At 39.2% G+C, this 27,017-nt stretch overlaps 1 protein-coding gene across 1 annotated transcript; it reads right to left on the bottom strand.

Annotated features, from left to right (window-relative positions):
- Nucleotides 1-1,874: 1,874 nt before the first annotated feature.
- LGSN (lengsin, lens protein with glutamine synthetase domain) lies at nucleotides 1,875-26,480 on the bottom strand (the record flags this gene model as incomplete). Its single annotated transcript, XM_007956926.1, has 4 exons — nucleotides 1,875-3,074; nucleotides 8,952-9,118; nucleotides 24,817-25,014; nucleotides 26,342-26,480. Coding segments are annotated over 4 exons (1,704 nt in total), but the record flags the coding sequence as incomplete, so codon positions are not given.
- Between the last annotated feature and the right edge of the window lie 537 nt (nucleotides 26,481-27,017).

The raw sequence follows: 27,017 nt of genomic DNA on the forward strand, positions 1-27,017 counted from the left end.
CTAGTAAGTGGATTTTGGACCTCTTCCCAAAGGAGGCTACACTGCAGTGATAGTTGTAATATTATCTCATTCAAACAAAAAATGTTTAATATTCTTTGGGAACATACTACCATCTGTGGCCCACAGAGTCTGTAATTTGAAGACAAATTTAAGCTGCCAACATAGCCCTGGTTAGCTAGGCAGTTGTTCTGCCACTCCATAGAGCACCGTTGTTGTTGTTGTTAGGTGCCATCAAGTAGGCTCTGACTCATAGCAACCCTATGTGCAACAGAAAGAAACACTGCCCGGTCCTGCACCAGCCTCACAATCTTTGCTATACTTGAGCCCATCTTTTTGAGGGCCTTCCCCTTTATTGACCCTCCACTTTACCAAGCATGATACCCTTCTCCAGGGAATGGTCCCTTCTGGTTTCAAAGTGCTGTCTCAGGCAACAAGTAGGGCTAGAGCAAAGGCAAACTCCATCCCTGCCTCCCCCACCACCACCACCACCACCACACACATCGATTCTGCCTGTATTTTATGTATTGGATTTCTATATGGAATCTTATTTAAAGAAAGGCTTTGGCTATAGTTATGAATTGAATTGTGCCCCCTCCCACCACCCCACCCAAATATGTATTAGAGTTCTGTTATATCTTTGGACGTGTGCCTGTTTGGGAATAGGGTTTTTCTTCATTTTAATAAGGTCATCGTGTCAGTGCAGGGTGTGTCCTAAACTTAATTTCTTCTGAGTTATGAAGAGAGCAGAGTAGACACCGAATTGAGCACATACCAAGGAAGACAGATGTCATGCGAAAATTGCTCGGGCTCTAAGGAGCACTGGGGCTACAGAACTGAAGGAGATAAGGATCTTTGCCAGAGCTGACAGAGTGCCTTCCCCTATAGCCGGTGCCCTGAATTTGGACTTTTAGTCTTCCCAGTTATGAGGAAATAAATTTCTGCTATTTAAAGCTACCTACTTGTGGTTTTTCTGTTACAGCAGAACTATGTAAAACAGCTACTTTCAAATATCCGCCCTTGTTGTTCCCAGACCTAATTATATTCCTTGTGGATTTCTTTCATGGAGATATTACACCCTGGAAGCTCTTCAATCTTTTAGAAGCTTCTAGAGAAGGGTAAAAATGAAAAAAAGGGGGGAGGAATACTTGTGAAAATTTTATTAATCCATCATCATGACATATTTTGCAAATTATTTAACTTATTTGGAAAGATCATAGTGATGCTTACAGATTAGATCACCACTATGTCCTTATTCCAAAGAGTCCAAACCCATTGCCATCAAGTCATTTCTGACTCATAGTGACCTTATAGGACAGAGTAGAACTATCCCATGGGGTTTCTAAGGCTGTAAATCTTTATGAAAGAAGACTGTCACATCTTTCGCCCCCAGAGCAGCTGGGTAGATTGGAACTGCCAATCTTTCACTCGGCAGCCAAGTACTTAATCACTTTGCCACCAGGGTTCCTTATGTTTTGATTAGTAAGATTGTATTAGTAAGTATATTTTTCTGAATCAATGTGCATAATTTAAATTATTTTTTCTTATTTTTCAGTCATTCAAATTTTGCTTTCTAATCTTTAAATCTTTATTGTGCGTAAATATAGTTAATGCCTGAGAACACTGATATTTCTGTTTTGGTCAATATAGAAAAACACAGAGGAAATGATGACTGAATGACAAGATCTGTTAAGTTTGCATAGTAAAGCTTTATCACAACTTTATTGTTTGTTTCTGTCAAATATTCTATGGGGATAAAGAAGAGAGAGAGTTATTTGTAGTTGCTTTTTTTAAAAAAAAAATCCAATTTTTCTTTCTGGTAGATCAGCTACTCAAGTAATAATCACATCCTGAAAGGAATAGTTAAAGGATTTATTCTAAATAAAATACTCTAAGAATTTATTTCTCTCAGCATCAGTTTCTTCATTTTCCAACTCATATTTCTTCATGGCAACAAAATATCGAATAAAGGTTTCTCCTAGAGCCTGTCTCAGACACTCATCTTCCTCTAGTGCCACAAGGGCATCTTCCAGTTTCAAAGGGATCTCAGAAGGTTTTGACTGGTAAAGGTCTGTGCTGTCATCTGGATCAGCCAAAACACCATCTCTGCTTTGAACTCCATCCAAGCCTGCAGCAATAGTTGCAGCCAGCACCAGGTAAGGGTTTGCTGTCGCTGAGCCTAGTTTATTTTCTATCCGGGCTCCTTTCTCACCATGACACTTGATATTAAAAGCACAGCTGTTATCGTTATAACCCCATGTTGTGGGGACACTCTCCTTCAGGGCTTTACTGTCCTTGGAATAACGCTTTCGGCAGCTAACCGCAGGTGCCATCAGACAGCTCAGAGCCGCAGAGTGCTTCAACAGTCCTGCCAACCATTTTTTCCCAGTGACTGTGAGCTGTTCAACTCCAGAATTGCTGCAGAATACATTTTGCTTGCCATTGACATCCCAGAGACTATGAGACAAAATTCCTGAATTGCACAATCCAGTCTCAATGAAAAAACTGGCAATGTAATTGTATTTCCTTGCCACTTCTTTGACACCTGTTCTTAGGGTAAATGCATTATCAGCTGCACTGATGCCAAATTCTGGCAGAAAACAGATTTCCATCTGACCAGGTCTGGTGGAGGAGGAAAAACTCTCAACGTTGGCTCCAGTCTGATACAGGCCATCAATGAGCTCCTGCATAAAGGGCTGGTCATGATTATTCATTAATGATGAAGCAGGAAAAGATATGGTCTTTGAATTGATAATTTCAGGCACACCAAAAATGCAAAAATCATAAATGAAGGCAGAGAGCAGGGAAAAGCCAGCGTCCTGCAGCTGGCTCAGCTGCCTCTTTGCAATGTACCTTGGAGAAGTCAACAGAGGATCACCAGTCACAGTGAATGTATCACATATCACTCTTGCAGTTCTCTCAGCCCACGGCAAAACTCTAAAGGTGGATAACTCTGGCATTAGGACTATGTCACTATTGAAACACGTTGCTCTTATGTGATTCACTTCATTGTCTTTAGGATTCGGCATCAATTCAAGATAACCTCTGGGCATGTAAACACCATGGATCACTTTTTCCTAAACAAGAAAAAGGTAGAGCAATTTGGTTTTAAAATGTGAAAACAAACAGAAGGATTGAAAAGAGCTGTCCTAATAAGAAAAAAAAAAAAAAAAAAAGATGTTTAGCATCTGTTGATTAATACTGCTTAATATCATATAAATTTTAAAATATTTTCAAATAAAAGGCACTTTTATAGACAACTCTTGACATTTTTAACCTTAAAGGTTTCAGATGCTCTAAGACCTGAAAATGGCAGTTATTAAAAAAAAATTTCAAACCATCATCATGGAATGTGCTCTTTAAAACCCTATTCATTTGATGGCTTAGTTGCTAATACTTCAGATGAGGCTTTGTTTTGAGGTTATTCCCATCGTAATCCCAGTAGTTAACAGACTCTCAAAATTCTAGAGTAAAGAATCTTCCAACCTTCTTAGTGAGCTGACTGTGGTCAGTCCTGAGGTACCCAGGACATTTGTCATAACATCAGAGGAGTCAGATCTGCTGACAGCAGCAGCCCTTTCTTCATTCACTTTTACAGTTCACTTTAGAGTTAACTTCCTCACTGTCTCACAAAAACCCAGAAACCTTGCCTGTGAATGTGAGCCTATAACTCCAAAGTTATAATTTCTAAAATGTCTTTCATGTCAGCATGAACTGGGTGTTAGTAAATCTGACTTGTAGCCCTGGTTCGTTCATTAATTAGTTCTGTAGAGTTGGGCAAGGTGCTTGTATTCTATTTGCCTCAGTTTCCATCTCTGTAAAACAAGTGTTAGACTAGATGATTGCCAAGGTGCTTTCTTGCCATATACCTCACCTCTAGGGTCCAGTGGATTTGGACATTTATTTAACTTTTGCGATGTGCCAGACAACATAAAAATGATGAGATTAAAAGTTGACCAGACCCATAAAATAAATTTTAGAAATTGTGTAATAGAATATCAACAAGGCTTGAAGGTATTCCATGTGTTGAAGGTGGTTATATTGATGGGTGAGGAAAAAGTCCTGACTACAAACTTTGATTACCACAATGTCAGTGAGTATCATGAAGTTAATAAAACATCTCAACATTCTGCAAGCCTGGCTTTTTATTATGTTACATCAAAATCCCAAAGATAACATGGCCACCAAGGAGGGACTGGTCTAGAAGAAGTGATCTACTGGTCCACTCTCCTGGCTTCAATCATAAGTCACTGTCTCCTTCACTCTCCACTATTTCAATTTTCAATTGCCATTTTGACTTGGCTGACCCAAGCCTATGTTTACCAGTAACAAAGCTGAATGAGCTATGCACTATTTGGTGTCTATGTTACTTTTCCACTCATTCAAGGACCTGTATATATAAACTTAAACTGTAGGATCTTGGAGTACTTTAGTACAAAAATCCTTTAATTCAACTTTTCACTGTAAGAAATTATAAGTTATTTTCCTACTTGTCAATTTTTTTTTAGTTTGAAATTATGTATGTTAGTTCTGTGTGTATCTAAAATGAGGGATACTATATTTTATTCCTAAGACTTCTAATTTAAATCTGTGTTTGTATTCACTTGGTTGTGAATAGTAGAGAGCAGCTGGGCTCCATTTCACTCTAATAGTCCCTTATGAATTTGAATATAGTATAAAGTCACACTTTACTCTTCAGGTTATTTAATCCACACTTCTCTGAGCACTCTTTTCTAACACTATAATATTCTTTATTTTAAAGTTTTGTTTAGAGATATAAAGCACTAGAATAACTTTACACTCCAATATAAATTGCTATGGACTCAATAAAAATTCTAGCAGAATAGCTCAAATCTCTATCACAACTGATATCTGGACCATACTATAGATTATGTTTTGAAGTGCCTCAAGAATTAGTTTTGAGTTCTATAGCAATATATTTTGTTATGAATAGATCCAAGATAGAGAGAACCTACTTTATCTACATGTAATTTAATTAAAAGTCAATTCTTTGATAGAACAGAGATAGCATAAATTGATTGTAAGGTTTGAATAAGCAAATACTAGGCACATGGTAAATTCTCTAAAAAGAGTAGACACCATTATCATTATAATGGGTTCTTTATTTGGTCTTTTCCAGTTATGTAACTGTCTTTTCTTCTATTCCTAGTACCAAACTAAACCAAACTCACTGCCCCCAAGTCAGGTCCAACTCACAGTGACCCCTGCTTGGGTTTACAAGGCAGTTTCACTACAGAAGTAGATTGCCCTTTCAAGGAGTGGCTGGTGGATTTGAACCACCAGCCTTCTGGTTAGCAGTCAAATGCCTTAGGCACTACACCACCAGAGCTACTACTCAGCCACCATAGTTCCTTCTAGCAGATGGTCTGTGTTCTGGTTACCTAGTGCCACTCTGACAAGAATATACCACAAACGAGATGGCCTTAACAAACAGGAGTTTATTCTTACAATTTGGAGGCTTTAAGTCCAGGTTTAAAGTGCCAGGCTCTAGGGGCTGGGTGAAAGCCCCTCAACCTTGGAGTCCAGCTCTGCCTTCTGCTCCCGGCCCACTGAAGCTAGAGGTGTTTCTTCACTCAAACAGCTGCTAGCTGCTGAGGCTGGAAGCCCCAAGGTTGACAAGTAAAAAGGCACAGTCCTGATGTTACCAGACCACACAGCAGGCCATTAACTTAAGCCCATTTTAAGTCCCAAGGTCAGCAGAGCATAGCAGGCTGCTGAGCAACTACGTAGCTACATGCAGGGTCCAAGTATGCCATAGGCTAGAGACTATTCTCAAAACTTCTCCTTATATATAGGAAGCAGACCACATATCCAAAGGCAGATACTCAGCTGCTCCCAGTAGATTCCACCATGGAGTTGATTACCAGTCTCATCATGGGAATACTACATCCAGCTGCCCAGCCACTCAACCAGGCCCGGCCAAGTTGACACACAAACATAACCACCACAGCCTGTTTTTCAAAAATCAATATTTTTTTCATTTAACAAGAAAGAACACCTAGATGAAAGTTGAATTGACCAAAGTTGTACAATAGATATATTAAGGAAAGAACACCTAGATCAATAGAAGAAATAACAGGTAATATTAAAGCTAAGCTGGAGACAGTAGATGCAGTAAAAAGAGCATCAAACTAGAAGTGAGGAGTCATAAATTGATGTCAAGGTTCGCCACTAACTGCCTACATAACTCTGAGGAAGCGTGCCTTCAATTTTCTGGCCTCAGTTTCCTCATCTATAAATAAAGAAGATGGATTACATTATCTCTTATATGCCTTCATGGTCTGAATTATTAATTTTTAAATTGATATTTTATTTCCACAAGTAGAAAGTTTTTAAAAACTACTTAATAAGGTAAAGATTGAAATTAACATTTTCCTAAGCCATAAGCAAACTCCAATTATTGACTCCATCCTTCAATGAATTTCTGTACAGGACTGTGTGTATGTGTTCATGTATGTATATTCACTCCCATTGTTTAGATTAGTTTGCACAGATGGACCTATTTGCAATATCTATTCATGATGTAACTATAAAATAATAATGGAAAAAAAATGGGAAATGACTTGTACTACAAAACTGAGGCTAAGAATCAATACAGCAATTAAGAAGTGTAAGTTATTGTTTCCTAATACATGAAACTCAAATAAAAATGGTACAATGTGATACATTGAATAAGATAGTGGGAAATGTTTTCAATAGAAATTTGGCAAAAAAAAAAAAAAGGCAAGCAGAAATTGTCTCCTTATGTCAACTTATATCAATCTAAGTAAGTGTAGGGAGTATATTGAAATATATTTTAACAAAGAAGTTCAATTGAATGACTAAATCAAGGTTTTAAATACATAGCTTTATGATGCTATTAACCCACTGCAGTCAAGTCAATTCTGACTCATAGAACTGCCCCACAGGGTTTCCAAAGTGGTAAATCTTTTTTTTTTTTTTTTAATTTTATTTGTTTTGGTGAGAATATGCACAGCAAAACTTACACTATTTCACCAGTTTCCACTTGCACCATTTAGTGACATTGATTATGTTCTTCAAGTTTTGTAACCATTCTCACTCTCCTTTTCTGAGTGGTTCCTACCCCATCATTAACATAATTTCACGGCCCCTGAAAGTTCATATCTAGTCTTTCAAGTTGTTGTTATAAATTTGATATCATGTAGATGGTTCTTAAAAGAACAAATCCTCAAGGCAGACATTTTTTATTAGTTAACCTAAACTACTATTTGGTTTTAAGAAGATTTCAAGGGACAATTTTGGTTTAAAGTTTATAGATTATCTTAGGGCACTAGTTTCAGGAGTTCACCCAACATTTATGGATCCCAGATGTCTGGAGTTCATGAGAATTTGAAATTCTGTTTTGCACTTCTTCCATTTTGCTGAGGATTCTTTTATGGACTTTTTGATCAAAGTGCTCAGTAACAGTATCATTCCAGTTGTTTTATTTTCATGGCAAAGGATGCTGTTGTTCATGTAGGCAATTAGCTACACATTCCATATCCTCCTCCTATTCTGAACTCTCCATCTGTCATTCTAAGCTAATAAGTCTAATTTTTGTGCTTTGGGTAGCCTCTTGCAAGCTTTTAAGTCCCTGGGCATTACACATCCAATTAGGATGTAGAACAGAAGCACTAAATATGTTATTAATTCAATTAACTGGAATGTCTCTTGAAACCATAACCCTAAACCTCCAAACCAAGGAACCAAAACCCATGATGTTTTGGGGTGTATGAGAGCAAGGGCAATAAATCTTTATGGAACCAGGCTGCCACATCTTTCTTCTGCAGAGCAGCTAGGGCATTTGGCCTGCTGACCTTTCAATTAGCAGGTGAGCAATTTAACCACTGTGTCACCAGGGTCCTTTTAGATGCTATTAGTGGGATAAATTATTAGCATGTGACAAAAACTAAATAGCAACCAGTTTTATATTGAGGTCTCTGGGCAGGGCCTAAAATGCCCATTATATTTTCTGGCAAGCAGAAAGAGATTTGTGTGAATTAGATTTTGACATATTCACAGCAAAATTTCACATTTTGTTATAAAAAAAAAAAATAAGTAAGACAACACCTTTCTTGTCTAGATGGAGAGAAAACATATCTGTTTCTAGGTCCAAAAAATTCTTAAACCAAATTTAAATCTGTGGAATTCTTTAAAGGTATTTTTTAGGTTTACCAATATAAAGCAAATTAAAAATTACAAGTTGATATTAAAGTGTTCAAACAGAATACTGAAAAAATAAAGGTAAATAAAAACATGCTTAATTTTCTTATAGAGTATTGACTGGTGCCTTCCTGGACATGTTGACAGAATTTAAGAAATAATACAACAAATAAGTCATTAAAGTAAGCACATGATATGAATTTTAAAAAAAAACTCAGAAGTCTCTAAATATATCCAGAAATACAATATTTCTCAGTATCACTATTTTCAAGAACTTAATATTATACATGAACTCATCCTACAACAATTGAGTCTTATCAGAATTAGAAGCTGGAAGACATGCATTTTATCTAACAAATTCTCTCTATTTAATTTCTTTTTTTTTTTCTTTTTATGTTTGCTCTTGGGTCTTCTCTTATAATTTTCTCATGTCAAATAAAATATAATCTTCATAATTGCAGTAAAGGATAAAAGATAATTCTGTGGAGGGAAATTATTCTAGGCAGAAGGAGTAAAATTACCATTCTTAATTAGTTTTGTATTTCTATTGGGTAAAGGAATTGCTATTTGGGAACTGAGAGTATATGTTCAGCTCCTCGGGGAGCAATAATGTGTTTGTCATGGGACAAGGAAAGAAACAAAATAAATTATTGGTTTTCAGCTTGAATTGCTGTATAGATTACAAGAAAATAAGAAAGAGTAATAAGGACCATTTGCTTGCTAATGGTCATGAAATTGCATTCAATCATAATTCTGCACATAAAACTTACTTGGAAAAAGTGAGCTGGGATACTCTTAGACCTGGACACGCCATGGAGGTCTGTTGCTTCAAAACGCACAAACTGGAGGTGATTTCTGGTCATCTCTTGTTTAATGTGCTTCATTCTAGAGGAAAGTTGAGGCATGGTGGGAGATTGAGTACTGTCCCTGGTTTGATCTGTAAAATAAAGAATGGTTCTAAGTCACTGGATCATGATGAATTGAAAAGCAAGACGAGGTTAGAAGGAAAGAAAAAACTGTTGCTATCAAGTCTATTTTGACTCATGGTGACCCCATGCATGTGGGAGTAGAACTGTGCTCCATAGATTTTTATTATTATTATTATTGGATGATATTTCAGAAGTAGATCACGAGGCCTTTATTTCAGGTGCCTCTGAGTAGACTTGAACCACCAACATTTAGGTTAGCAGCCAACTACCTTCACCATTTGTGCCACCCAGGCACTCCCAAGAGGAAGTTAGAGGTAGTGAATTTGCAATTACGTTTATTTAAAGAAACATCATCATGTCATTGGCTTAGAGTTGGAGATCTTACCCTTTCTTACTCTGCCTTTACCATTTCCCCAAGAACATTGTCTCTAACAGCCTAGGCGATCATCACTTACATTTAGCTGGAAGTTAACATTGTTTATGAAATTTATAACAATATCATATGTAGATACTGCAAACTTCTCTTAGGAAATTAGAATAATATATTGATATAACTGGACAACACCGGTAACATGTAAGTCTCTATACAGACAACTATTGAAAAGGTTTTGAGTGTATTGAACTAACTGATAATGCCCAGAATAAAAAATCCTGTATACTTGAGGGTAGGAGCTCTGGTAGCATAGTGGCTAAGGCACTTGACTATTAACCAGAAGGCTGGCGGTTCAAACCCACCAGCCACCCCTCGGAAGGAAGGTTGGGCAATCTACTTCCGTACTGATATAGCCTCAGAAACCCAAGGAGGGGTCGGTATGAGTCGGGTCTGACTGGACAGCACAAAACAACAACACTTGAGGGTAAAATCATTTGTTCATTTTTGTTTATTTTCTTTGTTCATTTTTTTTTCTTTTAGTCAGAAGGGCTTTATTTCTTTACAATGGTATGTGAGTCTAAGAAGTCTACATCTTTCTGTCAAATTTAAAATGAGTTAAATAAACAAACAAACAAAAAAGTGTTTTTCAAGAATAAGAGTAGAGGACATGAAAAATCTAGACTGTGTACTAAAATTTAAAATCAGAAACATGATCTTTTCAAAGCCTTTAAGAAATAATCTAAAAATTAAAAAGTTTTAGAAATAGAAGAGACATTGGAGATAAATCATCTAATCCAATCAACTCATTACCTGGAGTCTTAGAGAGGAACAATGAAGTACCCCAAGTCTCACTATCAGTTCACTGCCAAAATTGAAACTAGAATATGGACTGCTGGACTCCTGGGGATGTTAGTACAGAATGAAAGAATCTATCTAAAGCATATAGAAGAGTTTGGCACACAGTACACACTACACAGGTGTTTGCTGCTGTCAAACCTTTTGGAAGAAGCAAAGAGTGCGGTTGTTGTTAGGTGCCCTTTAGTTGGTTCTGAGTCATGACAATCCTATATATGGGACACTGATTATTCCGGCACCATCCTCACAATCATTGTTAAGTTTGAGCCTGTTATTGAAGCCTCTGTGTCAAGCCATCTTTTTAAGGATCCCTCTATGTTCACTCACCCTCTACTTTACCAAGCATGATGTCCTTCTCCAGGGAATGATCCCTCTTAATAATATGTCCAAATAGCTATAGATTATATCTCTCCATCTTTGCTTCTAAGGAGCATTCTGGCTGTCCTTCTTTCAAGAAAGATTGGTTCATTATTCTGATATGGGATACTTAACATTCATGGCCAATACCACTATTCAAAGTCATCAATTCTTCTTCGGTCTTCTTTATTCATTGCCCGGTTTTCATGTGTATATGAGATAACCGAAGACACCATGCCTTGGGTCAGGGGCTTCTTAGTCCTCATAGTGACATCTTTGACTTTTAGCATTTTAAAGAGGTGTTTTGCAGCAGATTTGACCAATGTACTAAGTCGTTTGATTTCGTGACTGCTGCTTCCATGGGTGTTGATTGTGGATCCAAGTAAAATGAAATCCTTGACTTCAAACTTTTCTCCATTTATCATGATTTTGCTTATTAGTCCAGTTGTAAGGATATTTGTTTTCTTTATGTTGAGGTGTAATCCACACTCAAGACTGCAGTGTTTGATCTTCATCAGTAAGTGCTTCAAGTCTTCTTCACTTTCAGCAAGCAAGATAGTGTCATCTTCATATTGCAGGTTGTTAATGAGTCTTCCTCCAATCCTGATGCTGTATTCTTCTTCAGATATCCCAACTTCTCATATTATTTGTTCATCATACAGATTGAATAAATATGGTGAAAGTATACAACCCTGATGCACACCTTTCCTGCTTTTAAACCACACAGTATCTTCCTGTTCTGTTCAATTGATTGCTTTCTACTCTATGTACAGGTTCCTCATAAGCATAATTCCCATTCTTTTCAATGTAACCCATAATTTGTTGTGATCCACACAGTCAAATGCCTTTGCATAGTCAATAAAACACTCGTAAACATCTTTCTGGTATTCTCTTCTTTCAGCCATGATCTATCTGACGTCAACAAAGATAGCTCTCATTTCATATCCTTTTCCAAGTCTCGCTTGAATTTCTGGCAACTCCCTATTGATGTACTTCTACAAACACTTTTGAATTATCTTCAGCAAAATTTTACTTGTGTGCAATACTGATATTATTCAATAATTTCCATGTTCTGTTGGATCACTTTCCTTTAGAATGGATACAAATATGGATCTCTTCCAGTTAGTTGGCAGGAAGCTGATTTACAAATTTCTAGGTCTAGACAAGTGAGTGCCTCTAGTTTTGCATCTGTTTGTTTAAACACCTCAGTTGGTATTCCATCAATTCTTAAAGTTTGTTTTTTTATTTGTTTGTTTCTTTGTTTTTTGCCAGCCCTCAGTGCAGCTTGGACTTCTTCCTTCAATGCCATCGGTTTTTGATTAAAGTGTAGTGGTTCAGCACTAATGCTGGAGCCCCTCTGCCTCACTTCCAATTCTGGGTTTGGCCTGGCAAGTTTGTCGTTCTGTCTGTGGCTTGTCAATAAAATATTACCTGCTTCATAGGATTGTTATGAAGTTTGAACAGGTTATTTAACAGTATCTGGCAGACAGCACCATATAATTGCTACTTAAATGCATAACGTGAACACAATTACTCTAGCCCTAGTAAATGATAATGTTTGCATCTGAATACCCATCAATCTGTCACATCACTCTGACATTGAACAGCTATGATTTTTACATGATACCTGATTATACTTTTTCAAGATATAATTCAGATTTAAAAATAAGCATAAAGATCAGCAGTTAAAACATAGATTAAGTAGATTTCAAGTACATGAAACAGGAGGAAAACAAATTACCAGTTCCACCTATGCAAATTAATTAGAGATAATGTCCTGTCACTGATACATTTGGCCACTCTGAGATCCCTGAGGCTTTATAATCAGCTCACATTTAATACAAACAATTAAGCTGTAGCAATTACAATGTTTCATGCTAATTTAGTAGTTACTGTGTTCCCAACACCCATTCTGAAATACTGGGTGTTGTGCTCATGGTGAATAATGTTCCTTAAATAAAATAAAATTTATAGGAATTTTAAAATATTGAAATTTCCAGATAATCAGTATCATAAACATACTGTTGTTGTTGTTGTTATGTGCCGTCGAGTCAGCCCTGACTCATAGCGACCCCTCCTTGGGTTTCCGAGGCAGTATCACTACGGAAGTAGGATTGCCCAACCTTCCTTCTGAGGAGTGGCTGGTGGGTTTGAACCGCCAGCCTTCTGGTTAGCAGTCAAGTGCCTTAGCCACTATGCTACCAGAGCTCCCATAAACATACTAGGCAATTAAATATAAGTGGTAAATATACTAACAACATTAAAAGAAATTCAAAAGGTATTTCCTGTGTAATAAGATAATTTTATTGTTTCTCCAGTAATAAGAACATAGGTAATCTTAGTCGTTCTTTTGTTTATCCACATCTTCTAAATTGTCTATGTTGTTGTTGTTGTAATGTGCCATGAGTTGGACCCGACTCATAGCGACCCTCCTTGGGTTTCTGAGGTAGTATCACTACGGAAGTAGATTGCCCCATCTTCCTTCCGAGGAGTGGCTGGTGGGTTTGAACTGCCAGCCTTCTGATTAGCAGTCAAATGCCTTCAGCACTATGCTACCAGAGCTTCCAAACTGTCTATAGTAAGTATGTATTATTTTTAAATAAGAAAAATATTCGTCCACTCAAGACACTTTTTCATCACCATGCACTATTCATGCTGGTCACATATCTAAGAAGCAGTAAGAAAAAGCCCTAACCTCTTGGAGCTTATATTCTATTGAGTAGAGGAAATATAGATGATAAGTATGGTATCAAATAGTAAGATGTAATCATTTCCCATGGTGGACAATGCTGAAAAAAGTAAAACTCAATCACCTGGACTGTTAATTTTATAAAATTTGGTCACAGTGTGGAGTTACAACCCCTGATTCACTTTAAGATAACCATATTGCACTATTATTGAAAAGGAATATATCATTCTGTTCTATTTTCTTCACAGCTCTTATTACCACCTCTCCTATTGTATAAGTGAATGTTTACTATCTGCTGGCCCCCACTAGGGTATCAACCCTATAAGAACAGGCACTTAACTTTACTTTTTGCTGTACCCCATGTAGCAATGCAGGTAAATCAAAGGCATTCAATAAACATGCTTCCAAAGTAGTGAGTGTGTGAATAAATGCATTCTGTATCATTTGACCTTGCCTGACTCCCAAACCCCAAACCCATTGCTGTTAAGTCAATTCCTACTAACTAACAAAATTTGGCATCACATATTTTGATATGTATACTAATTATCAACTTTTCTAAAACTGCACCTCTTTCACCAAATGTGAGAGTCCTAGCCAATCTAATTTCAATTTCAATTTTAAAGCATCAACTAATCTCACTGTACCATTGTCTAAACATCTTTTCTTCAAATAAATCATACTTGTTAGTTACAATTAAACCTTGTGGTCAGCCCTTCCCAGCTGCACATGATGAATAGCAGGCAGCTAATTGCCAGTTCAGGGGCTCATTTGTTTTTCTTACAATGCAGTTCATGGGAGGTGTTCTTCTTTCCCATCCCCTCAAAGGATTAATAAAGTAAATCAATGTGTTTTTATAGAAGAAGTTTTACTGCTGTGTTGGGGGGGGGGTGGAATAACCCCTCAAAGTTCTATAATAACTCAAAGACCTTGGGGAAATGTTGTCCATGTTCAGTGACAATGAGGAAATATGTCAGTTATAGAGAACAAGCCATGGTTACTTACAAAAAGCAGAATGAAGTAGGCAGTTGAACTTTCAGAAATACCAATTCAAAAACAGAAAAGTATATTCAAGAGTACACCATGTAATACATTCTGCTTATCACACACCTGAGGGAGAATCCATCATACTCTTTTCCAAAGGCCTGCCCTCCTGCATCCACACGGCTACTGTGAGTGCTGCCCTATTAGTACAAATATGATTCTACCCTGGCCATATCACGTTAGCCCAGGCAGTGTAGGAAAGCCCAGGAGGCAGAATAGCCATGCACAAAGCAGGGACAAAAACAATAAAAAGTTATAAATGAAGTTTTATTTGAAAAAAATATACATTTTTTTGAAAGCCTTCAAGTGGTAATCACAGAGGAGAAAATAACTACCTTGAAATTTTTTGTAACTCTTTTGGGGGTTGATTTTTATATTTATTTTTAAATTAAAAATTGGAGGTTTTTGGGGGGGAGTTAAAATTTTCCATGCTTGTTGTCAGCTGCTGTCAAATCAATTCCAACTCATGGAGACCTTACTTAGACCAGAGCAAAGCACTTCCTGGTCCTGTGTCATCCTCACAATTGCTGGCATGTTCAAGTCCATCGTTGTGTGGCCATGTGCCAATCCATCTCACCAAGGGTCCCCTTTACCACCACTGGCACTCTGCTTCACCAAACATGATGTCATCTTCTAGCAATTGATCCTTCCTGATGATGTCCAAAGCAAGCAAGTCAATGTTCTACTGTGGTCCATAAGCTTTTCATTGGCTCATACTCAGAAGTAGTTCATCAGGCCTTTCTTTCTAGTTTGTCATATTCTGGAAGCTCCACTGAAACCTGTCCATCATGGGTGACCCTGCTGGTATTTGAAATACCAGTGGCATATCTTTCAGCATCATAGCAATATGCAAACTACCACAGGATGACAAACTGATAGACTGGTAGTGGTCTTGGTGCTTAGGACCTATAACAAACGTAATTCAGCCCTGGGCTAAAGAGAAGGCAGTTCAACTAAGTTGCATCGATAATGGTCCTGTATGACTAATTGCTGATTCAATCAACACTGGGTTTATATTTCTCCATAGCGACCATTGTCTGGAGTAACTTTGCATGGCACATGTATCTTCCAGTTCATGAGCTGGCAAATTTTTTTCTATAAATGAAGCCAAGTTGAATTATAGTTCAATTCCCCATCCTTTCTGTAATCATCCCCCACCCTGGTTGGAGACAGATGGGCAGGTATGATAACCTTTTTCCTTAAAAGCTGAATTAAATGGAAGTTCAATTCCCCATCCTTTCTGTAATCATCCCACACCCTACTTGGAAACAAATGAATGGGTATGATCATGTGTTTCCTTAAAGTTGTTTTTCAGAAACAACCAATACCAACTTGAAATCAGTTAAAACCAGCTCAGATCAGTTTTGGCCTGTGGACATGCTCAGTGAGACAAACGGGAACAAAGATGCTCAGAACTAACATCTCCCTGTCTGCCTAAGCCCCAATCAGCTGATGACAGGAAGTCGATGTAACTCATCCGGTTCACAAGTGCACTGTATTAAAAATTAACTGTCCATTTAAACCAAGACGAACGAAACTTCAGCCAATCTCCAGCTAATTCATGCCCAAATTCCTGAAATTTGTATGAATATGTATAGACCTCTTTCCTGAACTCTACAAAAACTGTTCTCCAAGCCACACACTCAGGGAGTCAGATCCGGGTACTGGCTCCTGTCTTCTTACCATGCACATGGTTATAAATCTTTCTCATCTCTCAAGTACACAGGGTGTGTGAACTGATTTGGCTTAATTGCACGTGGGCAGGGACTCACTTTAATCTGACTTCAATTGGAACCCCAGATGGGACTCGGGGTCCCTCTGACCCTCTGCCCAGAGCTCAAGGACCCTCAGGTGGTGGCTCTAATACTGACCGCAGTGTGCATCAGACTTTGCTTCATCTAGAGGTATGCAAAGGGTGCCGAGCCTCCTTCTATAGTGCCCTCGGCCCGAAGTGCCTTTATTTCTTGAGAGAGGAGAAACTAATTGGGGCTTGAAGATGTTTCCTGGGTAAGTACAAGCTAAATTCTTAAAACACATAAAAGGGAGCTTAGCTTACTAAGAGGTTGAGACTTGACTGGGAGTTAAGGTTTCACCAAGATCACCTCTGTAGTCCTGATGTTCCTTAAGATTTATACTTCAATTTGGTTTTGTATGACTTTCTGGGAGGTTGAGAGATATCTCTGTGAGTGTATATCTGGTCTGGGTTAGTCCTGGTTTACTTTGTATGTGTGTGAGGCACCGGTGCAAAGAGAGTCTTAAATGAGAGGGAAATCAACATGTGAATAAAAATGGGTAACTACAGTTCTATACCAGATGCAGCCCCTTGGCTGTGTCCTGAAATACCTGGCTCATTTTCACTAGGAGTTTCTGAAAGGAAAGAAGATGTCATTTGTTTTATGATACTGCCTGGCCCCAGTTTCAGCTTGGGTTCACAGAAAAAAAAAAAAAAAATGGCTAGGAAATGGGAATTTGAGTTATAATATTTTGGTGCAATTAGATTTGTTTTTCAAAAAGGAAGAAAAGTGGGAGGACATCTTATGTTGAGGACTTATGTATCCCAAAATAAGAATTTACAGAAATAGTTTAAATTGGTGGTTGTACAATCTAAAAGGAAAGTTGACTTTAAGGGAATCCTCTAGGACTCTAGGACTCTGAAGACCCTTTTCTTGACCCTCTTCCTCCCCTCTCTGTTCCCCCTCAAAACCCCCTGGAGTTAAAAAGTAACTGATAACTCAACCATCTAAACCAAGGGAAGCTTTAAATTTAGCAACTCTTATGATCTGGATTTATTAAAACCCTATTACCCTTTAGCACCCCAGGTGCCTGCCACTCAGGAAGCGATCTCCCAGCACACATCCAGAGCAGTGTACAATTTGGTCAGAGGCTGAACCCAACCCCATCATGCCAATATGCATTATGACACTTCCAGCTAGCTTAGATCATCAAGGGAATCCACAAGGTTTTGTTTGGACCCATGTCCGGTTCACCATGACTGATAGAAAAATGCAATGCCCACTTATGTTGCTATTGTTGTTATGTGCCATCGAATCAGCCCCGACTCATAGTGACCCTTCTTTGGGTTTCTGAGGCGGTATCACTATGGAAGTCGATTGCCCAACCTTCCTTCCGAGGAGTGGCTGGTAGGTTTGAACCACCAGCCTTCTGGTTAGCAGTCAAATGCCTTAGGCACTCCAAAACAGACTAATATTCACAAAGTTCAGGAGGTACAGCAGGGCTCCAAGGAGAATTCCTCTGCTTTCCTGGAATGGATGTATGAGACCTATCTCCAGCACACCAACACTGACCCAGACAATCCAAAGTGCTCACGTTATTATTGACTTTTATGAACCAGAGTACCCCTGAAATATGGCACAAAATCCAGAAATTAGAAAGAGACTAGGCATGAGCACTTCTCAACTTGTGAAGACTGCCTTTAAGGTTTGTAACTGAGACCAGGAGCCGGAGAAACAGAAGCAAAAAGAGATGAAGCACAGGCTGCCCTTCTGGCTGCTGCCCTGGGAGGCCTGCCACAAGTCAATCCTGCTGGATAAGTCCCCTTGGGCTCCCAACGAATAGAAAGGGAGTAAGTCAAGCTCCTCCTCCTCAAGGAGAGCCCACAAAGTTGGGGCCTCAGCAGTATGCTTACTGCAGGTAGGATCAGCACTGGAAGAAGGAGTGCCCAGAGCAAGCCCTTCAAAAACAACCAGAAAGGGACCAGCAGATGGTAAACATAGCTGACGGCGATCAAGAGTAAAGTGGGGAGGGAGGCAGGGGCTCCTTGCAGACTGGACAAATCCCTATCTCCCACGAGGAACCCCTGGGTAGCTATAACAGTGAGAAAACAGCCAGTTGAATTTTTGATGAATATGGGGGCAATTCTAGTGGTGCAGTGCCTATGACATTTGACTACTTACCAGAAGATTGGCAATTCAAACACATCAGCCACTCCACAGAAGAAAGATGGGTTATCTACTTCTGTTAAGACTTAGCACCTCGAAAACCCAATGGTGTTTGCTATGAGTCAGAATCAACTTGATAGCAGTGGATTTGGTTTAGTTTATGGGGCAACCTAAGGCCTCTCTGTCTCAAAAAGCAATAAACATTGCCAGAATCTCAGAAGACTGCATGTGAAAATTTTTCTGCAGCCTCCTGAGTGCTGGGTGAAGAGTAGTACTGTTTTAAGTCGTTGTTTCTTACATGTGCCTGAATGTCGCTTTCCTTTTTCGGAACTAGACTTGCTAACCAAGTTGAATACTGAAGTTACTTTCACATCTAACAAGCTTGAGATGGATGCTAATCCTCACCAGGTGTGGACGCTGTAGGCAGCCCTCCTGTAGTTGCCTGCTGCTGACCCTCAGGTGTCCATAAAGAAACTCTACAACAGGTGAAGTGCAGTCCACCTCCAGTGGTAAAAGTTCAAGCAAGAGGACTAGGCCCATGTGAAGACTGGCAGATTTATTATACTGTTATGCCTACAGTCCATGGCAAAAACAAGTACCTATTTGTGGACACTTCACCGGGTGGGTGGAAGCCTTTCCCTATTGCACGGAAAAAGCAGCAGGGGAAAGTAAAACTACTAAGAGAAATTGTTCTCTGTTTTGGCCTGCCAGTCTTAAGCCAAAGTGATAACAGAGGAGCACGTATAGCCCAAGTAGTCTAACAGAAACAAGACTATTAAACATTAAGTGGGAATTGCATTCCTCTTGCAGGCCCCAGCCAACAGAGAAAATTGAGAAGATAAACCACACCCTCAAGGAAATGCTGGCCAAGAGACCAACCTGATCTTGGATAAAGCTTTTATCTCTTGCACTTTTGTGGGTCTGGGTCACTCCTAGAAGCAGGCTTGGGTTATCCCCATATGAAATATTATATAGGAGATCATTTCCTAAAGTGTGGCACCCCTGTTACACAGGAAAGGGAGACCTTAAACTTTTAACAGAATTAGTTATTTTTCATATGGGCAGACTTTGTCTGCAACCTTAAAGGCTATTAACCACTTTGCTTCCATCAAGTTACTATATCCTACAGATGTTGTTGTTGCTGTTATGTACCGTCGAGTCGGCCCCGACTCATAGCGACCCCTCCTTGGGTTTCCGAGGCAGTATCACTACGGAAGTAGGATTGCCCAACCTTCCTTCCGAGTATCCTACAGATACTCACCTTCATAACATCTGTCCAATTAATTGGGTTATTCTCAAAGAGTGCAAAACTCAACCCCCAATGCCAGCTCCAGACCAAGTGGACTGGGCCCTATGAAGTCGTATCAGTGATGTATGTACTCCTCAGCTAAACTCAAGGAAGTTGTTTTGGTTACCTAGTGCCACTCTGACAGGAATTATACCACAAATGGGATGGCTTGAACAAACAGGATTTTATTCTTACAATTTGGAGGCTTTACATCTGAGTTCACAGTGCCACGCTCTAGGGGGTGGGTGAAAGCCCCTCAGCCTTGGGCTTCAGTTTTGCCTCTTGCTCCCAGTCCACTGGAGCTAGAGGCTTTTCTTCACTCAGACAGCATCTGGCTGCTGAGACTGACAAGCCCAAGGTTAACAAGTAAAAAGGCACAGTCCCAATGTTACCAAACCACATGGCAGGCCATTAATTGAAGTCCATTTAAAGTCCCAAAGTCAGCAAAGCATGGCAGGCTGTTGAACAACAACATGGCTACATGCAGGGTTCAAGCATGCCATAAGCTAGAGACCGTTCCCCAAGGCTTCTCCTTAGATACAGAAAGCAGACCACAGCCCTAAGGCAGCTACTCAGCTGCTTACAGTAGATACCACCATGGAGTTGATTGCCAGTCTCATCATGGAGAATACTACATCCAGTTGTCCAGCCACTCAACCAGGCCCAGCCAAGTTGACACACAAACAGAACTACCGCAGATGCCCAACCCTGACTTCATCATACTTAACTGAGAGTAGCCCTTGTCCCCACAGAACACCATCCTTGACCCGTCACTGAGCCCTGATCCGTAGGGAACAGCTTTGCAGATTGTGAAGACTCAGGAAGGAACTAACTGGCCCAGCAGTGGGTAGCTCTACAAACCTACTGCTGAGAGATAAGTAGTATATATGGAGCTTTAGTAAGCTTGTCTATCTTAGCACTTACTTTTACTCTGGAAGCCTCTTTGTATGCCCCTCCCCCCCCCCCCGCTCCAATGTGGGGTGCTAAATCTAAATCATTTCAGTTGTCTGTAATCATCTGCCTAGCCTTCCCATATGCTGTTTTTTATGCCTTGGTGAACCTTGGTATGTTACTAACAGGACTTAATCAATTTAGCTTGTGGTGTAATATTTTGTTTTGCCTTACGAACTAAAGCCCTGACTCATTAGTGCGGCTTCTTTAGCATAAGACCTCCATTATGATATTATTAGTTATCCCATCACTTTTTCTTTAATATTGTGCCTGCTTCCATCCAGTAGAAACTGGAAACAGAATGCTATAATAAAACTTAGCCAAGCTGCTGCAACAGAGGATATGTGAGGGACTGTTGGGTTTCTCACCCACTACCCATAGTAGCTACTGATGTCGGCATAGTCCACATGATTTGGCCTGGAGTGCTTGGGAAAATCCCAACAAATCTGAATTCCTGTAATGGGTGTTGGGAAGATTGTAATATGCATCTTTTATATCAATTTGCTCAGAATGTCTTTTTCTCTAGAGTCAGTAACAAACTCTACTTCTGATATAACTTCTGTGCTGCAAACTGAAATAAGTTCTATCAAGACTGATATGCTTCAGAATTGGGCAGCCCTAGATCTTATATTGGGAGCTCTGGTGACATAGTGCCTAAGGCATTTGACTGCTAACCAGAAGGCTGGAGGTTCAAACCCACCAGACAGTCCTTGAAAGGAAGATTGGGCAATCTACTTTCATAGTGATACCACCTCAGAAAGCCAAGGAGGGGTCGCTATGAGTCGGATCTGACTCAAAGGCAGTAAGTTTAGTTTTGGTTTTGGTAGATCTTATATTAGTAGCTTTTCACAAATCCAGTCCTGCAGACCTAGGCTGCGACAATGGGCTCAAGTGTAGCAGGGATCTTGGAGCTGGCACAGGATCAGGCAGGGTTTTGTTCTGCTGTGCATGGGGTTGCTATGAGTTGGAAATGACTCAAAGGCACCTAACAACACAAAAATATTGGTAGCTCATGGAGGGATATGTGTATACATCAGTGCTACTTCTTGTTCATTTATTAATGCATCAGGACAAATAGAACAGGATCAACAGGCTATCCACTGCACCATTCGTAAATTGCAACAGGACAGGAAGACTATTCAACACCAATTAACCCCCACCTTTGGGGTAGATTTTTCTTGGCTCACTTCTTAGCTACCCAATTTAGGATGGCTGAGATCTTCATTTGTTATAATTCTCCCTATAATAGCATCAGTACTTTTTGATTATTGTTGTATTCAATGTCTACCTAACTGCTTATCTGTCTTCCAACCCCCAAATTAAAGGCTACTCTATGGACACCCCTAATCTCTTCTCCTTGGACTATGGCCAGAAGATTCCTAGAGCTATCTAGACCACAAGAGACTTGTTAGCCAAGAATTTTTGAGTTCCACCAACTTCACCCCTGACCACCAGGAAGTAGTTAGAATGAGTCAACATCCTATTCCCCAAGAATGTGGAACAGTAATCACTCAAAGGAGGACAGAAGCCAAGTTGAATAATAGTCCAATTCCCCATCCTTTCTATAATCATCCCTCAACCTAGTTGGAGACAGATGAGCAAGCATCATAACCTTTTTCCTTAAGAGCTGGGTTAAATGGAAACACAATTCCTCACCCATTCTATAATCATCCCCTACCCTAGTTGGAGACAGATGAATAGGTATGATAATGTGTTTCCTTAAAGTTGTTTTTCAGAAACAACCAATACCAACTTGAAATCAGTTAGAACTAGCTTAGATCAGTTTTGGCCTACGGACATAAACAGTGAATTAAATGAGAACAAACTTGCTCAGGACTAACATCTTCCCCTCTGCCTAAACCCGGATCAGCTGATGACAGGAAGTCGATGTAACTCATCCTGTGCACAAGGGCACTGTATTAAAAATTGACTGTCCCTTTAAACCAGGGCAAACAAAACTTCAGCCAGTCTCCAGCTAGTTCATGCCCAAATTCCCAAAATTTGTATGAATATGTATAGACCCCTTTCCTGAACTTTACAAAAACAGTTTTTGTCACACACTCAGGGAGTCAGATCTGGGTACTGGCCCCTGTCTCCTTACTATGTTTATGGTAATAAATCTTTCTCATCTCTCAAGTAGGCAGGGTGTGTGAACTGATTTGGGTTAATCACAGACCAGGCAGAGACTCACTTTAGTCTTACTTCATAAATAGATAGTAAATATTTTCTACTTTGTGGGCCACATGGTCTCTGTCACATCTTCTCAACTCTGCCATTATAGCATGAAAGCAGACATCAACAATGCAAAATGCTTTTCACAAATCCAGTCCTGCAGACCTAGATTTGGCCCATGGGCTGTAATATGTCAACTTCTGCTCTTATTTCTCACAACAGCACTATTCCCTATTTTCTTACACCCAGCCCACCTCCCTCATTTATATTATCTGCCTCTGTTTTTTGCCTCTGTGGGCATAATATTGGTGTCTGTGGGCATTTCTATAGATAACGCTAGGTGCTTAGAGGTTAGGTCAGTGTTCATGTTCTTTCAATTCATGGAGAAATCCTTGAAGCCAAAGCATAGGAAATGCAGAGATGAGAGATGATATGATAAGTCTAATGGGCCCCCAAAGAAGTCCATGCCTTAATCCATAAACCAAAACCAAACCAAACCCACTGCTATCGATTCAATTCCAACTCATACTGAAACTGTGGGACAGAATGAAACTGCTCCATAGGGTTTCCAAGGCTATAAATCTTGAAAGAAAGCAGACTGCCACATCTTTCTCCTACAGAATGACTGGTGGATTCCAACCATCAGCTTTAACAACTGCACCATCAGGGCTCCTTCCTTCATCCCAAGAACCTGTTAATATGTTAAATTACATGTCATAGGGGGCTTTGTGAATATAATCAGTGTTATGGACCTTAAAATAAGGAGATTATCCTGGATTATCCAGGTAAAAAAGCCTTTGCAGAGAATTACTCTGCCATTTGGCTGCTAACCCAAAGGTCGGCAGTTCAAATCCATCAATGACTCCACAGAAAGACGATGGGGTAATCTACTTCTGTAAAGATTTATTGCTGCAGAAACCCAGTGTGGGTCACTATGAGTCGGAATAGACTTGAAGGCAGCGAGTTTGAGGTATTTTTCTGTTTTATTTTGTTGCTTTTGAGGCAGAAGAGAGATGTGGCAGAAAAGGAATTCAGAGAGATTTTAAACATGAGGATTCCACTCCTTGCTGGCTCTGAGAAAACTGAAGAAAGTCCTCTAGGAGCTAAGGCTAACCCCAGCTGATAATGAATAAGGAAACAGGAACCTCTGTGCTACAACAAAAGGAAGTGGATTCTGTCAACAGTATGAATAAACTTGGAAGCTGAGCTGATTCTTCCCTAGAGTCTCCAGATAAGAGCACAACCAGTCAGCATCTTGATTTCAGCCTTGTAAAATGTGGAGCAGAGAAACCAGCCAAGCCAACTCGGACTACTAGCATATAGAACTATGAAATGATAAATTCTGATAGTTTTCCCTTCTCAGTCTCCAGGTGCTCCTTGTTGTGAACCATCAAGTTGAGTCTAGCAATTCCTACAGGACAGAGTAGAAATACCCTATAGGATTTCTTAAGCAGTAAATCTTTAAGGGAACAAATCATAGGTCTATTCTCTCATAGGGGAGGTTGGGAGGGGAGCTTGAACTGACTACATTTTACTTAGCAGATGAGTGCTTAACCATTGTACCATCAGAGTTCCTTAGGTCTTGCTACATTTCTACCTTTCCAAAACTTGTTTTTTCAGCTCTTTCAATCATGGATTCTATGAGCCAATAAATACCTCTAGTTTCTATCATTTGCATCAAAGAAAATGTGAACCAATACACTCATGTACCAAAATACTTATATCAATAGAGTGGCTGGTGGGTTTGAACTGCCAACCTTCTGGTTAGCAGTCAAACGCCTTAGGCACTATACCACCAGAGCTCCTGTCAATAAACCAAGAATTTAAAATAACATTAATTTCACTTTCAGAAAAGACGTGAAGGATTATCTACTGAACCTCCTCCATTTTCCAGATGACCAGCCCAGTAGCTGAAGAAACTATGAAACACTTTATAAATAATAGGTGTATAGATTATTTTAAGTGTTGTGACTCCCAGCCTAGCATTCTTCAACCAACATCGCGTTATCTCTTGGTAACAAACTTGGGATTAGTGACTAGAACCAAATGCCAGTTGGTTTCAGAGTCCTTACCATTTTTACCAGCATGATTAGAGTTCAGGTTAAATTCGTTGCCAGGAGTGCTGACTGATATTCTAGGGAGCGACGGTTTTATCACCATCCTCTGCTTCTTGGAATTCCTGTCATCATGAGGCTGATCAGACTCAGCAGAGTCAGAGCCCATAACTGGTTTGCTTGCATCTCCCAATTTGTTGCACACCATTTGCTTTTTGATCCTCTCTGTAATAATGAAGAAAAAGATGTTAACACCTGTTGCCATTGTTTCAATGGTTTAGTTTTTTTTTTTTTTCCCTCAACATAATATGAGAAGGAATACTTGAGAAAAGTGTATTTCCAGACAATGAAATACCAATTAAGGGAAGGTGGGAGTGGTCCATACTGGTTGCTGCCCATAAAGGGATACATTGTCTATAGAGAATTTGAAAACTATAGTAAAAGCTGTAAAACTTTGCTTTTCATTTTTACCATGGGCTGGCAATTTCTACAGTCCCCATCTTGGTATACCAGTGTTCTCAGGATTGAGTTCATTGTCTTAATTAACACATAGTATTAGCACTGTTTCACATCTAGTGTAATCTAGTTGAAATTCCAACCAATGGCATGGAAACTTGTTCCACATCTTTATTGTGGTATCCCAAATCTTCAGTAATGATCTTTGTACTCATTCTCAGAGTCAAAATGTGTTCCTCTTCCTATTCACATCTTCTTTCTTCTTTGTCCTCTCTTTTTTCACTACTATCATCTAAATTCTGTCTCTTTAAATTTTGAAAACTTTTGATGGATTATTTTTATGTGTTTACATTGTCATTAATGTTGTTGTTAGGTGTTGTTGAGTTGGCTCTGACTCATAGCAACACTATGTACAACAGAACAAAACACTGCCTGGTCCTGCACCAGGTTCACAATCCTTGCTATACCCAAGCCCATTGTTGCTGCCATTGTGTCAATCTGTCTCAATGAGAGCCTCCCCTATTTTTGCTGACCATCTACTTTACCAAGCATGGTATCTTTCTCCAGGGAATGGTCCCTTCCGACAACATGACCAAAGTAGATGAGATGAAGTCTGGCCATTCTTGATTCCAAGGAGCATTCCAGCTGCACATCTTCCAGGACAAACTTGTTAGTTCTTCTGGCAGTCCATGATACTTTCAGTATTTACATTGCAGTCTTATATTACTGTCTACCTGAGTGGTGTAAATGGTTAAGCACTTGGCTACTAATTGATAGATTGACAGCTCAAACCCCAGAGACACCTCAGAAGAAAGACCTGGTGATTTGCTTCTAAACGGTCACAATCATGAAAATCTTATGAAGCAGTTCTACTCTGCAACTGACTGGTCACCATGAGTCAGAACTGATTCAATGGCAACAGCCCTGCAGTCTTATATTTACCATCTTTTATGTTGCCTGTGTAGGAAAAAAAAAAAAAAATTCCTTGGTCTTTTGCTTCTCTAAAAGAAGAAAAGAAAATGTTTTATGAAAAGGCAGACCAAATAAAGCTTGTCTTTGACCACACATTTTGGAGTGATCATCGTAGCTAAGATACCTTCTGAGATGGATATATCCATTTCTCCTACTTCAGTTGAAGAAATAGGTGGTTTAGTGGCTTTCTTTTTTATCCTTCTTAATTTATTCATCCTGCAGACTTCAGTCTCATTACCTTCATCTCTTGTGGTGTCCTGCAATAATTAACAAACAAAAAGTCAAGCAACCAATCATGCATGCAACTAAATTTGAATGCTAAGAAAGTAAGTTGATTGGATAGCCAACTTTTAAAATGAGCGTACGAGCATCAGAGTCTTCTATAATGAGATACACTTTCTCACTTCCACATTCACTTGAATAACTCAAAATAAAGAAGCTCAACATTCTGCTGACAAGTCACATTTTTGGTGTCTTTGAAATATGCACAGAAAAATTATTAAACAAATTAAGATTTTATCCAACTAACCCAGATGTTTATCTTTATATTCTACTTTGTGATATTTTATATTATTTATCCCTAAGTAATTTTACAAATTCTATTTCATCTAAAAAGTTCTTTTTTATGATTTTTACCTTTTTTTTTTAAGGATCTCTAAACTTTTTCATCAGAGGCATAAGTAACCCAAGAATTGAATTCTCTTCTTCTCCCTTTTTTCTTACCTGCATCCTTATTGCATCAATATTTACTTTGCTTTGTAATAAAAAATGTTATTTTGCAAGTGTACTTTATATATGTT

The sequence above is a fragment of the Orycteropus afer genome, unplaced genomic scaffold, assembly GCF_000298275.1.
Source record: "Orycteropus afer afer isolate SDZICR_OR568_19922 unplaced genomic scaffold, OryAfe1.0 scaffold00686, whole genome shotgun sequence".
Lineage (NCBI taxonomy): Eukaryota > Metazoa > Chordata > Mammalia > Tubulidentata > Orycteropodidae > Orycteropus > Orycteropus afer.